Below are 17,857 nucleotides of genomic sequence, written 5' to 3'. Positions count from 1 at the left end.
ACACCTCCCCTTTAACCCCCATACCCCCCACACACCTCCCCTTTAACCCCCATACCCCCCATACACACCTCACCTTTAACCCCATGCCCCCCACATACACCTCCCCTTTAACCCCCATACCCCCCATACACCTCCCCTTTAACCCCCATACCCCCCATACACCTCCCCTTTAACCCCCATACCCCCCACACACCTCCCCTTTAACCCCCATACCCCCCATGCACACCTCACCTTCAACCCCCATACCCCCCCCCATACACCTCCCCTTTAACCCCCATACCCCCCATACACACCTCCCCTTTAAAGGATAAGCTCTGTGATTTTATTCCTATACATAATTCCTCTCTTCATCCCTGCACTTGGACCCACAGACAATATTGGCTCCAGAGTCAGCTGTCGGGGTTTGTCAAAATATCTCCAAAATGGCGAAAATCAATGTAAACCGCTGACTTTGACATCAAGATCTGGTTTGGTCATGAAGACAGAATTTGTGCTACGAACATTTTATCAATAAGACTGATTTGTAATTCTGATTTCCTTGGTGTAAAACTAGGCTTAATGTAGAATTTCACAACCTGAATTTTGGTAGGTAAAGTTGTTGATGAGACCAATGTAAAAAGTTGACTGCAATAAAGAAAAAGGCCTTTGGGAACTTAATACATCTCAGTTTTGACTTGTCGCCACGGTTGAACTTTTCACCATCATTGGCGTCAACAGATTCCAGCTTCCTTCAAGATTTGTGTTTTAACCATACAATACATGAAAAGTCAATATACTACTATTCTGTGAGGCTCCTGGCCCTCCTGCTTTTGTATGTGGATAGTATTATACTGACTTTTTCTTACCTATGCACCAAATATAACCTTTTGGCTTTTTCTGGCCCAGCACCCCTCATTTTTGGGGGGTAAGTATGAACAATAGTTGAAAATGGAAGAGAAGTTAATTCCAGCCATTCAAAGCTTCCCAGTTCTCTACAACTTTTATCTGGAAAGATGACAGGAAGAAACGTCTCAGAAACGAAGCTTGGAGACCAGCTACATCCATCGTTGGGTCGATGGGAAGATCTGGAGGAGTTTTATTTGTTTTTTTGTTTATGATGGACTAATGCTAAATGGCTAGCTCTTGCCAGCTAGCTTAGGATAACTCATTAAAACAACATAACGGACTGAAAGTCAATACTACAGCACTAAAAATACATGACTTGATTGTTCAAAATTTTGTAGCTGCAGATCGCTTCACAGATGCAATGGGAGCTTCTGGCTCCGCCCACAATCTGTCAGAACCGAACAGCTCACAGTGAACGCCCTGTAAGGAAAACACAGGGCGTTCACAATAAAGCCATAAAAAGGCTTCTGGGATCTCGATACGTCTCATTTTTCAATTTCAATTACGTAACACACACACACACACACACACACACACAGTATAATGAGCATCAAATAACAGATAAAACTCCATTATCTCTGCAATCACAAAGACGGCAGAAGACAAATGAAGATGAAAAGATGAAGGTCCACACCTCTTCTCAAATACAAACACACAACAGCAGAGTGACACAGAGCCTGAGCGGACAGAATATTAGAAACACAGGTGAGTCCAGCTGATGAATCCACTTCAGGTTTGAGGATTAGGGTCAGGGACTGATCTCTGGTCCGATATCATCCTTTTATTAAAGGGACGCTCCACCCAGTTTCTTCTTTAGTATGACTCTTAAGTTCTGTGTTCATCACCCACCAAGATCTGAGCGTTCCTCACATTCAATAACTGTAATAAAATGGAGCTTTTAGCTGCTGCACTGGACAGAGAGAGGGAGAAAAAGAGAGAGAGAGAGTCAGAGCAGCATGTTGAGGTTGACTTCTGATTGGATTTCCCACTCTGACGTGTGAAAGTCATTTTTAAGATAAGATAGCACTTGTCAGGAAACATTGATGGCCAGTACGGGGATCGAACCCCCGACCTTGGCGTTATTAGCACCACGCTCTAACCAGCTGAGCTAACCGGCCACAAGTTTAATCTGCAGCAAAACGGAGAAATCAGCTGATCTGCAACCAACAATGACTAAAACAAATGTTTTAATGAGAAATTACATATTTTAGTTGACTATCCCTTTAAAATGGGATCTGGTCCACTTTGATCTGATATGATGCAGTTTGATTGATTATATATTTATTGCAGAATTGATCAATGCTACACTGGTTGTCTATGGGAAGAACTTAACCTGAACTGATTCTATTGAGACATTTTGATCAGATTCCTCACAAGTATGCATGAATATTAATGCATGAATTATGATTATTTGGGGTTATTTTGAGTATCGTGTATGCATTTTTATTTGAAATAGTAGCAGTAACATTTCTTTTTTTCATAAAAAACGTCTTAAGACTTATTTTTGTTCCCTTGCTTTCAACGGCTCTTGAAACTGTTATTTTTACTGTTATGTTGTTTTAAAATTGTGTCTTTTATTCTGTTTTTGTCTGTGTGATATGTGTTCTTATGTTTTTAAAAGCAAGGTTACAAACCACTTCACAATAAAAAGTAGAATTAAAACGTGCTATGAAAGTAAAGTAAGTAAGTAAAGTAACAGTAACAGTAGTACCATCATCATCATAATTATTATCATTCTCCTGGGTTTCAGTGGAGAGTTTTAGTGTCCCATGATGGTCTAAATGTTTCAGAGGCTTTTCCACCCTGATGAGAATAACATTCTGGTTGAAACACTGAATTCTGGGAATTTTATAGCATGAAAATGGTCACATTTTGATATGGTGAATATCTGCACAAAATATCCTCTATTGGCAGCTTCAATCCAAAAGATATATTGGGCAAAAAAGCTTTTAAGTCTTCTGCTCCCTTCACTGATTTTCAGATTGACCTGAAACTGAGTTGATTTCATTAAGAATTCAAATCAGTTTTAAAGGACTTGGAGGATAACACGATCGGTCAATGTCAGCTGTATTAAACTACTTATAATAATGATAATAATAACTTTATATAACACCTTTATAAAAGCAATGAACAGTGTGAAACAGGAATTAAATTAAGAGGACAGAGGTGGAGAAGAGCGACATTCAAGTAAATACGAGGATAACCGCACGATAAAAAACAAAATAAATAGTAAGGACAAAATAAAATAAAAATAATTGAGGAAAATAAATAAATAAAAAATAAATAATAAAGATTAAAAGATAAAAAGACAACATCTCATATAAGCAAGTCTATAAAAATGGGTTTTAAGAAGTGAGTGAGTATTTTTTATCTGAGTGTTTTTAAGTTATTACTGCTCTCTCTCTTTCATCTTCTTTATAATCTCAGTGAAACTTTACCTGGTGGAATAAAGGTTAGATAATATCCATATCAGTATTGGCCTTCATGAACCCATATCAGTGGACATTCTGCTGTCTGATCACAGAACAGCATGTTAGCTGATATATATATCGGTCTGATTTGTTTCTGGAGCTTTTCGTCTCTGTTTCCCTGCGGCGATGAGCAGCTGTCACAACAGGGAGAGAAGTCTGTCTGCAGTGGAGATGCTGTGAGCTTTTCACTAGGTACATATGCACATACAAGGAATTTAGCTTGGTACTTTGGTGGAGTACGTGTGTGCGTGGGTATCCTCAGTCTAGAATAGGGGAGGATACTCATTTACATGGACAGTAATAATCCAACTATTGGAATTATTCTAAATAAGACAATATTCAGATTAATCTGTCTCCATGTGTTGCTTATAGAACTGTTCCATTCGTATTCCTGTTTCCCTGCTGCAGAGCAAAGTCCCATCAGCAGGACAGAGGAGGATCAGTGGAGCAAAGCCGGCGCTCCCTATAGGTTTTTCTTTACTTTTGAAAACAAAAACGTGCTACCATTCTTATTGGATACATTACATGCCAGTGAGTGAAAAGGGGGCCTCCACAGAGAATTTTGCCTATAGGGCCTCCAGCAGTTTAGAGCTGGCCCTGCACCGGAGACTCGGACAGGTTCAGACTTTACTGAAAACTTTATGATCTCCGTTTCCCTCTAAATCCTGAGCATGCTCAGTTTCAGCCTCTCCTTCTGTTTCCTGCTGTCAGTCTCTTTCTCCTCTGAAACCGGTTCAGCCTCTGGAAGGCAGAGGAGCGTCAGGCGGTCGGATCGCCGCTCCGATCCTCCGATAGAGAGTCCTGGTTGGATTCAGGTGTTTGAAAGTCTGAAATGTCTTCAGTCATGAGACTGAAATCAGAATACTGCACACATCTTAATGAGATTCTGCTTACTCCACTATGACCTTATTCAGGTTAAGGGACGGACATTTCTTATTCAGACAATTGTCTTACACAGAATCATATCAGATTATTGCTGTCCATGGAAATGTAGTGAGTGTCTCAGTCTCAGTGTCTCAGTGTCTCATTGACTCATTGTCTCATTGTTTCACAGTCTCAGTGTCTCAGTGTCTCAGTCTCAGTCTCAGTGTCTCAGTCTCAGTGTCTCAGTGTCTCAGTGTCTCATTGTCTCAGTCTCTTAGTGTCTCAGTGTCTCATTGTCTCATATCAGTGTCTCATTGTCTCAGTGTCTCAGAGTCTCAGTGTTCAGTCTCATTGTCTCATTGTTTCACAGTCTCAGTGTCTCAGTCTCAGTCTCAGTGTCTCAGTCTCAGTGTCTCAGTGTCTCAGTGTCTCATTGTCTCAGTGTCGCAGTCTCTTAGTGTCTCAGTGTCTCATTGTCTCATATCAGTGTCTCATTGTCTCAGTGTCTCATTGTCTCAGTGTCTCATTGTCTCAGTCTCAGTGTCTCAGTGTCTCAGTGTCTCATTGTCTCAGTGTCTCATTGTCTCATATCAGTGTCTCATTGTCTCAGTGTCTCATTGTCTCAGTGTCTCATTGTCTCAGTGTCTCATTGTCTCATATCAGTGTCTCATTGTCTCAGTGTCTCATTGTCTCAGTGTCTCATTGTCTCAGTGTCTCAGTCTCTTAGTGTCTCAGTGTCTCATTGTCTCATATCAGTGTCTCATTGTCTCAGTGTCTCATTGTCTCAGTGTCTCATTGTCTCAGTGTCTCATTGTCTCAGTGTCTCAGTCTCTTAGTGTCTCAGTGTCTCATTGTCTCATATCAGTGTCTCATTGTCTCAGTGTCTCAGTGTCTCATTGTCTCAGTGTCTCAGTCTCTTAGTGTCTCAGTGTCTCATTGTCTCAGTGTCTCAGTCTCTTAGTGTCTCAGTGTCTCATTGTCTCATATCAGTGTCTCATTGTCTCAGTGTCTCAGAGTCTCAGTGTTCAGTCTCATTGTCTCATTGTCTCATTGTCTCAGTCTCGGTGTCTCGGTGTCTCTGAGTCTCAGTCTCAGTGTGTCATTGTCTCAGTGTCTCAGAGTCTCATTGTCTCAGTCTCATTGTCTCAGTGTCTCACAGTCTCAGTGTCTCAGTCTCTCAGACTCTCAGACTCTCAGTCTCATTGTCTCAGTGTCTCAGTCTCAGTGTCTCAGTCTCAGTCTCAGTCTCAGTGTCTCAGTCTCAGTGTCTCAGTCTCTTAGACTCTCAGTCTCAGTGTCTCAGTGTCTCAGTATCTCAGTCTCAGTCTCAGTGTCTCAGTCTCAGGCTCAGTGTCTCAGTCTCTTAGACTCTCAGTCTCAGTGTCTCAGTGTCTCAGTATCTCAGTCTCAGTCTCAGTGTCTCAGTCTCTTAGTGTCTCAGAGTCTCAGTGTCTCAGTCTCTCAGACTCTCAGTCTCAGTGTCTCAGTCTCTCAGACTCTCAGTCTCAGTGTCTCAGTGTCTCAGTATCTCAGTCTCAGTGTCTCAGTCTCAGTCTCAGTCTCAGACTCTCAGTCTCAGTGTCTCAGTGTCTCAGTGTCTCAGTCTCAGTGTCTCAGTCTCAGTCTCAGTCTCAGACTCTCAGTCTCCCGGTCCGTTCTGAGTGCAGTTTGCATGTTCTTCCTGTGTTTCTGCTGGTTTCCTCCCACAGTCAGCCGGACTGGAGACTCTGAACTGTCCATTGGTGTGAATGGGAGAGTCTGCCTACCTGTCCAGGGTGTCAGGGTGCATGCTGGGATAGCTCCTGCCCCCCCATGACCCTGAATTGGAATAACCCCAGTCAAAGAATATGAATGAATGTGTGCGTTGTATATACATAACATGTTTTGTGGATATAGAATAAGTGACTTTCGAGACATATAAGCAAAATGTTTGTGTTTCACTTTTTGTAGTTCAGTTCAGATTATCTTCATCATGGATACTGATGGACAGTGACCTTTCACAACAGATGAAGCTTTCAAATCCAATTATTATATGCTGCAATTATCCTAAAATCTATCTATCTATCTATCTATCTATCTATCTATCTATCTATCTATCTATCTATCTATCTAGGGATAGATATCAGGGATTGTTCGTGTCATCTCATCAATACACTTGTAATCAATAAAACCAGAATAAATGCTCTTCAGTTTCACCATGTCAACAAGTCCATACAGTTTTCTGCTTAAAACAGGTCAGCATGAATAGACAGTTAGCTATATATAGGCATGTGTCATACATGTCACACAAGATACATGTTACTCTGCACATTTGAGCAGCCCCCCCCCCCCACACACACACACACACACACACACACTCCTGCAGGTCATGAGAGAACAATCGTCCTCATGTAACAGAGCTGGTAGTTCATATTGAGCGTCTCCTGACCTGCTGACGGCAAAACCCTTCAAACTGGAATGCAGGGCATGTTGTTCCCTCCGCTGTATAACCCCCCCACCCCCCCACCCCCCGACCCCCCAACACCCCCCCCCCCACACACAGTCTCACCACTGTTAATACAAACCTGACAAAGCGCAGAGAAAGCGCTGGTGAAACCCAGGCTGTGGAAACCAGGCCACTTATTAAGGCTAGCTGTTCATCTTCCTTTGTGCTCCGTTGTTCCCCGGCCTTGTTTCCTCGGCTCCGGTTACCTTTGTGTCCACGCTGTTTTTGATTTATTATAAAAAGTGCCCGGAAATAATGGAGCCATCTCCGGTTGCGCGGGGCTCGGCGGCGGGGAGCCGAGAGGTGCGGTCATCCCCGGGATTCATTTAAAGGGATAGTTCGCCCAAAAATTTAAATTCGGTCATTATCTACTCATCCTCATGCCAGTACAAAATCAGATGAGATTTTTTTCTTCATACAGCTCACCAGCAGTTCTCCAGACTCACTGCCAGAGAAGTTTTCTTCCAAACAGTTGCAGTAAATGGAGTCCAGTCATTTAGGCTTCAAAAAGGTCCATAAATGTCCATAAATTTCTCCATACAGCTGCAGCATAAGAAAGTATTTTGACATCATGCAATCGCTTTGTGAGTGGAACAAAATTTTTATCAATTATTTCATGCAAATTAAGTCTTCCTCCATTGTATTCAGCTTCCTCGTTCCCAAACCTTGCGGGACTTCTGTGGCTGTATGATCTCACAAAGTTCATTCATTCATTCATTCATTCAAACCTTTATTTAAACTCGAAGAACCATTGAGGTTGCCCTCATTTACAATGATGTCAAGTTACAGACAAGATAAAAGTTAAAAATAAATAGGACAAGACATAGATGAGAATAAAGAAAATCAATTAAAACAGTTACACATTGCGGCAGGGAGGTTTGTGATCATGGTTTTAAATTGTCCATAGGTTAGTAGAGTATTGATTTTTAGCGTGTGTTGAAGATCATTCCAAGAAATACGTTAATAAGTTTAATAAGTTAAATGAGTAGATTATGACCGAGTTTAATTTTTGGGTGGACTATCCCTTTAATACAGCAGCAGGCCGTGGCTATCTGGCTCGCCGTTCGGCCTCGGTGTTTTGTGTTGGGCAGTTTTCACGGTCCGCTCTGCTTTTTTATTCCCTTCGCTTCACATGAGCTGGACTTCAGATGGGATTTGTTCTTTTTCTCAGTGTCAAGAGTCGGCGGTATTTTCTGACAAAGTTCATAATCTTTAAATTTGACTCATAACAAAAATGAAAGTACAAGTGTTTCCCCCAGAATTTTCTTCCTGTCAGGGTGGAAAAGCCTCTGAAACATTTAGAGCTAAACACTAAAACTCTCCATTGAAACCCAGGATAATACTAATAATAATGATAATGATGGTACAACTACCGCTACAGTTTCTGCTACTACTACTACATATGAAAGTGTATTAATGCATACATGATACTCAAAATAACCCCAGAAACTGCCTCAGTACCCTTGTAGACATTTCTAGACGTATGATTACATTCCCGTTCCAGGAAGAGTGCAACAAGTTAATAGCATTCCTTGTTAGAATCGGCTCTTTCCACAGCAAGCTTGTGTTTTCGGCTGAACTAGGCCAGCGAATCTCTCGTCTGAAGCAGATCTGCTTACAGTCTGAACCCTTATCTCCCATCAACACCCAGCCGGGCGGACAAAAGAAAGACGCAGAGAAAGAAAGAAAGACAAGTCAAGAAAGGGAAAGGGAGATGGAGAGATAGGTGAAGGAAAGCAGACGTGACACCCAAGGAGAGAAAGTGACTAAGGAAGGAACACAAAAACATCAGGAGAGTTTCAGGAAAGTGAGGTGGGAAACTTTAGGGAGGTTTGCATTTTATATTTTAGTGATGTAGTTGACGCTCTTATCGTCATTAATCGAGCAAAATACAGAAAAATATACACTATCAAACTCATTTCCACTGAAAATGCTCTAAATGCTGTTTCAGAGAGTTTTCCACCCTGACAAGAACAAAAACTGAGTACTGAGGCAGATTTTGGGGTTATTTTGAGTATCGTGTATGCATTCATATGTTTTTAATTGTAGCAGTAGTAGTAGCAGTAATAGTAGTGGTAGTTGTGCTGTCGTCATCATTTTTATTAGTATTATCCTGGGTTTCAGTGGAGAGTTTTAGTGTCCCATGATGCTCTAAATGTTTCAGGCTTTTCCACCCTGACAAAAAGAAAATTCTGGGGGAAACACTTATTTTTGTTATGATAACGGTCAAATTTAAAGATTATGAACTTTGTCAGAAAATACCGCCGACTCTTGACACTGAGAAAAAGAACAAATCCCATCTGAAACCCAGTTCATGTGAAGCGAAGGGAATAAAAAAGCAGAGCGGACACAATTTGAGAAAATGTTGCCGCTATTGGCAGCTTCAGTGCAAAAAAATATTAGTATTAGACTTCAAAAAAAAAATATATATATATATATTAGTGAAATCTTAATTACTGTACAAGCAACAAATAGTACCAGACAATAGATGGAAGAAACAGTCCTGAGAGCCCAGAGGGATTATGGGTGATAGAGGAGAGCTGGGAAAGGAAAGTTCAGGGATGAAAATGTTTTTTGAGTGAGAGATTAAGGAGGGTGGAGAACTGATAGATACATAGATAGATAGATAGATAGATAGATAGAGATGGAGAGAGGGAGAGAGAGAGAGAGAGAGAGAGAGAGAGGGAGAGTTTCATGCTTAAGCAGGTCATCCTGCAGGAGGCCCAGTTCTCCTTCCCTCCCTGCCCTCTGCCTTTGTCTGCCGGCCCGGTGGGTGTGAAGGAGGCTGAAAGACGTTTTGTTTTGGGCGAGGCATATAAATGGATCAAAGCCTCGCTGCTGCTCATCATCCCACGACACCTCCTCCAGACGATGCTGCGTGCCTCCCAGGGAACGGTGAGTCTGTCCCGGCTTTTCTTGGAGCGTTGAGAAGAGTTTTGCAGGTTTGATCGGACAGAGTCTGATCAGCGATGTTTTTACTTTGAGTTTTATCTGCAGCCCCAGTTCTGTTGAAGTAGTATGTGCCTCGGGAAAGTGAAGCGTGAAAAAGAACAAAACAAAACAAAACATGAAGAAAAGATGAAATAGTTTGACACAAAAATCATGTAAACATTTTTAAAAAAAACATTTTAACATCAGAAAGGTGATGATGAGGGAATGATGGCTGTTTTGAATTTAAGATTTGAAATATCTCAGCTTTCAAAATGTTAGAACTTATCCTGGAGCTGATGTTTGATTTGCAAAATCAGGCAAGGAAAAAGTTTTTCTAATCATATTTATCCCGTCGGTTGACGACTTCTTGGCTTCTCTTAGACAAAACCCTCTGGCCTCTCCAGTCTCTAGGCCACAAACAACATCTGGAAAGGGAAATACGCAGAATTTTGGTACAAAATGCATAACTTTCTGTCTAGTGCATTTTTAATTAGAGATGGGATAATATATATCGAAATTCAATATATTGCGATACAAAAATGTGACAATACATATCGTGGGCCAGAAAAATTAATCGCGATATTAGCTCCATTTTATTCTGCTGTAGTACAAAGGAGATCCAAAATGAAATCCATCCATTGTTAGAAAGATTTGTGTCTCAGAAATAAAATTATTGAATTATAATTTCTATAATAATTTAATTATATTAAATTACTATTCTTAATACTTGGAATGGGACTAGTTTAAATACAATAAGATTATATAATAATGAGTAGTAAGTAAGTAATTGTAGTAACATTGTTAAACCACAATAAAAACTCCTGAATATTGTGTCATGTTGGTTTACTTTTGTATGTTAATATTGTTAATAACTTGTAGTTTGGGTGAAAGCAGCTTTTGGGCTTTGAGGTGAAGTTTGAGTCAAAGTTTACTCACCTTTTACCTGAAAAATATCATTAATAATAATTGTGTATATTATAGTTAGTTATAAATGACATGGAAAGAAAGACTTTTTTTCCTCCAAAATAAATCATAATTTGATATTTTTCTAAAATCATTGCTTTTTGTTTATATCAGTATTTCTTATTATAGCGTTGTATTTATAATTTTCTGTTGCTTTTAACTTTGTATTATGCATTTTACTTTTGTCATGTATCCTTTCGTCCTACTATTATTACGTTTCTTTTATTCCTCTGAAGCACTTTGTAACTCTGTTTTTATAAACGCTATATAAATAAAGTTATGATGAACCGTCTGTTAGGAGACACTCAGTGGAACAGTAATAGTGAGCAGAGGCGTCCGCACAGTTTATTAATCTTCTGTGTTTTAATTATTCCACACCAAACAACAACAGCAAGCTTCATCAGGTAGAACTGAAGCACGGGAAATTAACATATTGTGTGCGGACAGTTTGTTCCATGTTCCTGGTGTCAGCACGACTCGGTGTACGCTGAAGTTTGAATGAACCAATCGAGACGGCTCTTATGTTTTCCTGTCCATCGCTGTGTCTCGTTGTTACGGAGCGTGGGAGAAAAATAATTTATGTTGTGGCCGCGATTTACCATAAAGTGCGCACAATATGCAAATTTAACCCTCGTTTTGTTGTATTCGCGCTCATGAGACATTTCGTTCCCTCAATTTGGGTAAAATGAGCCGTCGCTTTGGTTTATTTGGAATAACTGATGTGCCGTTTTAATTGTGGGAACGTTAATAATTATTTTGTGCGCTCGAATTATGAATTTGTGGGAAAAAAAAATAACAAAAATTGCAGGAATGAAATCTCGTGCGCTCGTTGTAGTAAATCGCGGCCTCGACAATGTTTTTTCTCTCCTGACGGCGCTCCTCGGCTCCGTACGTTGTCCTCCACGCTACCTGACTTTAGATTTACTTGTTGTCATGGCAACACTGACAAATTCTGTTTCTGAGCGTTCAGATACAAGTCGCATGTAGGTCGCATGGCTCAGGATCCGATTTTGTTCCACATATCCTGCGGTCCAGATATTCATGAAAGTCTCTTCCATCAGCACACGGCCATCTTGGCAGGAAAATAACAGGTGACTGTAATCAAATGACAGCCACAGCCAATGAGCCGTGTGTATGATAAAGCATCATATTGGTAGGAAATGCACTGACATCATGGGAGTACTTTGAATATTGCATAGTAGACTAGTTATCTATTCAGATATTGAACACCTAAACTGCACTCTGATAACAGTGTAATCACAACAGAAAGGAACCACTGCAGTGTCTGGGAGGCGATGCGACAGCCGCTGCGCTCAGACACGCGTGTCAGCGTTGAATACGACACGTATGTAAATGTGTACGTTTACACGGACAGTTCCTGCTCCGAACCGCACCGAGACCGATTCCTCCTGCAAAAAACCGAAGTGGAGCACTTTGAGCTGCAGCGTGAACGGAGCCAAAGTCCCGCTCATTTGTTTTGTTTGTTATTTTTATGTGATTCTGATCATGTTGGCTCCACCCTGTTACGTACTTCCTTCTTACGGACTCCCATCATGCTCCTCTTCCAGATGTTGAGCAGGGTGTTGGGGCTCCTCCTCCTGCCCTCCCTCTGCTCTGCCATGCTGACACCCACCACCATGCCGATGGACAACGTCACCTACCCCATGATGACACCGTACCCCGGGCCGGCTCTCCGGCACATGGGGGGTCCGGGGGATCCGGGGGTTCCGGTGGGTCCGGGGGACGGTAGCAACCAGGCGATGTGCGACCTGCTGCTGGACTCCCCGGTGCCGCCACCCATGGACCAAGTTCCCTGGTTCTGCATTTGCTCGAAATGCAAGAACACCGTGGGACCCAAAGGAGACCATGGAGACCGGGGCCTGGAAGGCATGTAGATCCCTTCAAAATACCTGTGGGGTGATTTAAGAGACGGCAAAGAATACATGTAGTTCATACAATATACACACAATTACAGGGGTAATAAGAAATCTATTATCTCTATAGGATCAGTCAGGGTTTTGGGTCAGTTCATGAATGAACTCATCAACTCCAATTCAAGTGAGGAATTGGAATTTGAAAAACCCACAGGAAACTGAATTGGAATTGAATTGGAATTTCAGCAAGTTCAATTTAATTCTGTGAAATTCTGTATTTTGTTTTTTTTGTGTTTTTTATTCGTTTTTTTGTTCTATTTTACTTTCCAGTTAACAGAATCTAGTTTGAACTCTGACCTCTCTCCTTTTAGAATCACATGGAAAAGATCACAGCTAACTTTTCTAAAAAGGAACTCAGGAACTTTTACTCTGAGGACATTTTAAATCAGACACTTTTTACTTTTAATGCAGTAGTAGTTTTACACCAGTACCTTTACTTCTACTTAAGTAAAATATCAGCAAAGTCACAGTACTTCTACTGGAGTAGGACATTCTACTCCCCCCCCCCGCTCAGTGTGTTCTCAGGGTTTGGATAAAAGCATCAGAGGTTTTGTGTTATGTACAAACTGACCTGAAGTAACTTGTGCTGCGCTCGCTGCCGTCAGGTCCGCCTGGGAGTCCTGGGAGGCGGGGCGTGACGGGGTTCAGAGGTCGCCCGGGATTCACGGGCAGTCCGGGAGTGAAGGGTAAGTTCCTACAGACGGACCCTCCGTCACCAGCTGCAGGGTCATGTGACAACAGTTCAACAGAGCTGTGCAACCTTTATCCTGTATCCATAGTAAAACGCCATTTTGACAACGTTTTGCTTCCTTCATGTGATGTATTTCCTGTTGAAACAGGATGTTGGGGCGGGTCATAATGCAGGGAGGGATCAATCAGAAGTGTAAACCAATGGGAAATCAGTTAGGGAGAGAAAAGAAGTTGTATTGGATGGGAGGGGCGGAGGGGCGGGACTGTTCAAAAATCTGTGATGTTTTATTGGTTGGAGTTTTTATTCCCGCCTCCTGGTGCAGCATGATGTCACCATTAAAGATACAAGTGAAAGTAAAAGGATTTTGATAAAATACAAGAAAATACAAGAAAATAAGATTACTTTTTAAATGAGGAATAAGTAAAGAGTAATTGATTACATTTTCTGAGTAACTTGCCCAACACTGATGGCAAATAAAGGTCAGCCCCTCTCTGTCTCCTTTCTTTATAATTTCTCTCTCCTTTTCTCTTCTCTCTCTCTCTCTCTCTCTCTCTCTGTCTGTCTCTCTCTTCTCTGTCTCTCTCTCTCTCTGTCTCTCTCTCTCTCTCTGTCTGTCTCTCTCTCTCTCTCTCTTCTCTGTCTCTCTCTCTCTCTCTCTCTCTCTGTCTGTCTCTCTCTCTCTCTCTCTCTCTGTCTCTCTCTCTCTCTCTCTCTGTCTCTCTCTCTCTCCCTCTCTCTCTCTCTCTGTCTCTCTCTCTCTCTCTCTCTCTCTCTGTCTGTCTCTCTCTCTCTCTCTCTCTCTCCATCTTTCTCTTCCCTTCCAGGCCAGAAGGGAGATCTGGGGGAGAAGGGACAGAGCGGCATCGTCGGCTTCACAGGGACGAAGGGCGCTCGCGGCTTCAAAGGTTTGTCCAGCAGCCGATCCCTTCATTCAGTCCGTTCTCTGTCTGCGTTTGCTGTTGTCTCTTATTTTTATCTCTACTTATGTCCTTTGTCTGTAAAGTACCTTGTGACATACCTGTTTGATTCATACAGTAAATTATTTTCACTGGACTTTCTAGTGTCATCTGATTCATGGTCCAGGATGTGCATTACAGAAACATTCTCTTCTCTTATCTCAGTTTAGGATATTTGCAGAATCACGTATCCTAACTCTCATCTTAAAGGATCAGTCTGGTGTTTTTTAATGCATTTCTTACCATCAACAAATCCTATGAAAATAACAAAATCAGCAATGAATTTGTTTTGCCAACAAGTCTGGTCCATGTAGCGGTGCCCAGTGCAGCCTCATGTCCCAGCAGCCATAGAACTGCATTGTATTAAAAACTATTAAAACCCGTCACAGAGCCATGCTGCTGCTCTGCAGCATATTTCATCATCACGATGCACCGGGCCGGACGACTTTTTCCTCAAACGACTTAATAAGCCGGCCGTAAACACGTTTTCCATCTCAGGAAAGTAGTTCCGTAGCACAGAAAATAGTCCCCGGCGTAATGAAGAATTTGTTCCCATTTGAATTTGATTTGGTAATAACTACAACAGCCTGACTTTTCATGGTAACAGTTAGAGATTTTTAAAATGTAAACTATGTCTTTGTGAGCTGTATTTAATTTTTTTAGCTTACAGTTGGAGCCAATGACTTCCGGGTTGACGGATAAAAACGGAACGTGGGAAGTCGGAAAGTAACGGGAGATTTTGATTTTGTTATTTTCATAGGATTTGTTGACGGTAACAAATGCATTAAAAAAACACCAGCGTTATCCTTTAAGACTTTAGCTATTACAGAAGCATCCTAACTCGAGAATATCATGATTTAGGAATCCTACTGTAGAATAGCACTGAACCAGACCTAAATTTAAAAAATAACGGACAAAAATGGCAGCCAGACTGCTGCTGCTGGGTCTAAATGACGATGAAGAGAGGGAACAGAGAGGCTGATGATGTGTTTAACTTCAACAGCTCATACTGGGTTCATGTGAAGCGCTGCGTCGCCTCATGTCATGTCATGTCATGTCATGTCATGTCATGTCATGTCATGTCATGTCATGTCTAACATTAAAGGCCTTTTTCTTTTTATTACTAATATTAGCAGCCATTGCAATGCACTGTGTAATGATATATTCATGTCGGTTGAAACAACAACAAAAACAACAAGGATTTTTTTTCTATAATGAGGCCCCCGATCTCATTTTGTGTGTGTATGTGTGTGTGTGTGTGTGTGTGTGTGTGTGTGTGTATTCCCAGGAGAAAAAGGGGACCAGGGTTTGGAAGGGCCACAAGGTGAACTGGGCCCCCAGGGAGAGACCGGGACATGCCCTGAGTCCTGTGAGGGCTCCCGAGGCGGGCCGGGGGTACAAGGCGAAAAAGGAGAAAAGGGAGCCATGGGCGTGCAGGGGGTGAAGGGAGACGTGGGGAACAATGGTGCTAAGGGCGATAAGGGCGACCTGGGCACGGCTGGGACCCCCGGGGAAGACGGCACCAAGGGGGACAAAGGCGATACGGGACTGTGTGACTGCACCGACGGGGTGCCGGGCATCAAAGGGGAGCAAGGACCCTCAGGGGCCAAAGGAAACAAAGGTGGCGTCGGTTCCCAGGGCATTCAGGGCCCTGTGGGGGGACAGGGCAGCAAGGGGGATATGGGGTTGATGGGGATGCGCGGACCTTGCGCCCTGGCCATGCAGTCGGCCTTCTCCGCCGCTCTCACCACGTCGTTCCCCGCGCCCGACATGCCCATCCCCTTCCCACGCGTCCTCACCAACAAGCAGATGCACTTCAGCCCCAATACCGGAATCTACACCGCCCCCGTCAACGGCACCTACGTCTTCAGCTTCCACTCGGCGGTGTCTGGCAAGGTGTTGAAGGTGGGCCTGTTCCTCAACTTCATGCCGGTGATCAAAACAACGGAGACGACCAACGGGGGCACCTCCAGCCACCAGGTCGTCCTCCACCTCAAAGAAGACGACATGGTTTGGCTGCAGGTGAAGGACACGGACACCAACGGCATGATCGCCGAAACTGAGAGCAGTAGCACTTTCTCCGGGTATCTGCTGCACCCTGATACCTGTGAAGTAATACTCGTGGGCCGACACCATAACCACCAACACCGTCCGGATCCGACCAGACCCTATGTATGGACCCCGAGTCCCACCACCACCCCGAGTCCCACCACCACCCCGAGTCCCACCACCACCCCATAGTCCTTAGGGGGCAGGCAGGCAGGCAGGCAGGCAGGCAGGCAGGCAGTCAGCTGGACAGGTGCAGGCTAAGCAGCCAAACACACACAATCAAAAACATGTTGTGTATTTATAACTGGAAATTTTAAATATGTGGAAATAAATTCACTCTTACGATTCAACACATACAAACTGAAATAAGAAAAAATGCATGTAGGCTTACGTGTGCCAGCTTGACACCTGCATTTGATCAAGCACTATTTTGGTAACTGGCTACATAGACCAAGCTGGCCAAAGAATTTATCAATACAATCTAGAAGTTGAGACCTGCTCTAATGGTAAATGTAATATTATTGAAGCACTTTGGATCATCAGAGTAGATTTATCCTTCCTCGTCTTGAGTTAACCCTCAGATAGCTTAGTTAGCGTATTTATCCCTTTACCTCTTCAAATCTCGATGAATGAAAATTACATCAAACTGTAACCAAAGCAGCCGCATCGATTTCATTTCAGTCCCACCCAGAAAATATCTGTCTGAAAATAGTTTTTGACAAACTTTACAGCAGATTCAGATTCAGCACCTACATCCTTCGCAGAAAAAATCTGATTTTTAACTCTTAGTGTCGAACAGGGAAAAATGTATTCCAAGTTGTTCCTGGTGTAGACGGACATGAGGAGATCAGATTTGGGCGTTAGGAGTTAAATATCAGATTTTCTTTTAAAAATGCAGCCATGGAAATCAAATGTTTATGTTTTGTTGCTTAATTCAACTTTGAGAAGACAGTGACAGATTCCATCATGAGCTATATAAATAAAAATGTAATTTCTACCCAAAATGTCTCTTATGTAATTCTAACCAATGTCTTAGGTAGTTTATCTTCTGTACCTGCCAATAACAGATCTGCCTTCAAAAATTACGATGCTGTTTTAGTTGCTGATTTTAGTGAGATTGTAACAAGAGGTTTATTATTGATCGCTGACAGAAAATGTAAATGTGTGAATCGGCGTTGTGAGACTCAGCTATCTACTCTCCCCATGAGACTGATGAGGTTTGATTGGTTGTGATGCTCAGAGGTTTACTGCTTGGGAGGAGACAAGGAGAGGACGCAAGGAAGGATGCGAGGTGACGAGGCTTTCTGGTGGCATGCCATGTAGATGCAGCGTCCCGGGCTTGAATATAGCGATTAAAAACATTATTTACTAGAATTATGGGTAATACGGTCGCGCGTCGAGGTACAAAGTACAGCTGAGTACCGCCGGCAGTAAGTACCACCCATAATCTGAGTAAAAAATGTACTTAAGGGCAGTGTGGCTTTTACATCGTGGTTACTGAAAGGTTCTCTTCATAGTATGTAAACATATTTGAATAAAAAACAGATAAAAACAACAAAAATGGCTAATTAGCTCCACGGGTTTCCACCTAAATTGGCGTAACAACCAATAAAACACGACTAGCTGTG

The 17,857-nt window shown here is 42.4% G+C and overlaps 1 protein-coding gene and 1 non-coding gene across 2 annotated transcripts; one reads left to right on the top strand and one right to left on the bottom strand.

Annotated features, from left to right (window-relative positions):
- Positions 1–1,929: 1,929 nt before the first annotated feature.
- On the bottom strand, positions 1,930–2,003 carry trnai-aau (transfer RNA isoleucine (anticodon AAU)). Its single transcript has one exon. It is a non-coding gene; the product is annotated as a tRNA-Ile (tRNA).
- Positions 2,004–9,399: 7,396 nt separating this feature from the next.
- LOC139923974 (uncharacterized) lies at positions 9,400–16,421 on the top strand. The gene is made up of 5 exons (XM_071914894.2): positions 9,400–9,600; positions 12,168–12,486; positions 13,139–13,219; positions 14,049–14,129; positions 15,469–16,421. The coding sequence occupies exons 1-5, from the start codon at positions 9,400–9,402 to the stop codon at positions 16,419–16,421; spliced, it is 1,635 nt and encodes a 544-aa protein (XP_071770995.2).
- The last annotated feature ends 1,436 nt before the right edge of the window (positions 16,422–17,857 follow it).

Source organism: Centroberyx gerrardi, chromosome 13 (genome assembly GCF_048128805.1).
Source record: "Centroberyx gerrardi isolate f3 chromosome 13, fCenGer3.hap1.cur.20231027, whole genome shotgun sequence".
Taxonomy (NCBI): Eukaryota; Metazoa; Chordata; class Actinopteri; order Beryciformes; family Berycidae; genus Centroberyx; species Centroberyx gerrardi.
Note: the sequence above shows the minus strand (reverse complement) of the source record. Positions and strands in the feature narration are given on the sequence as shown.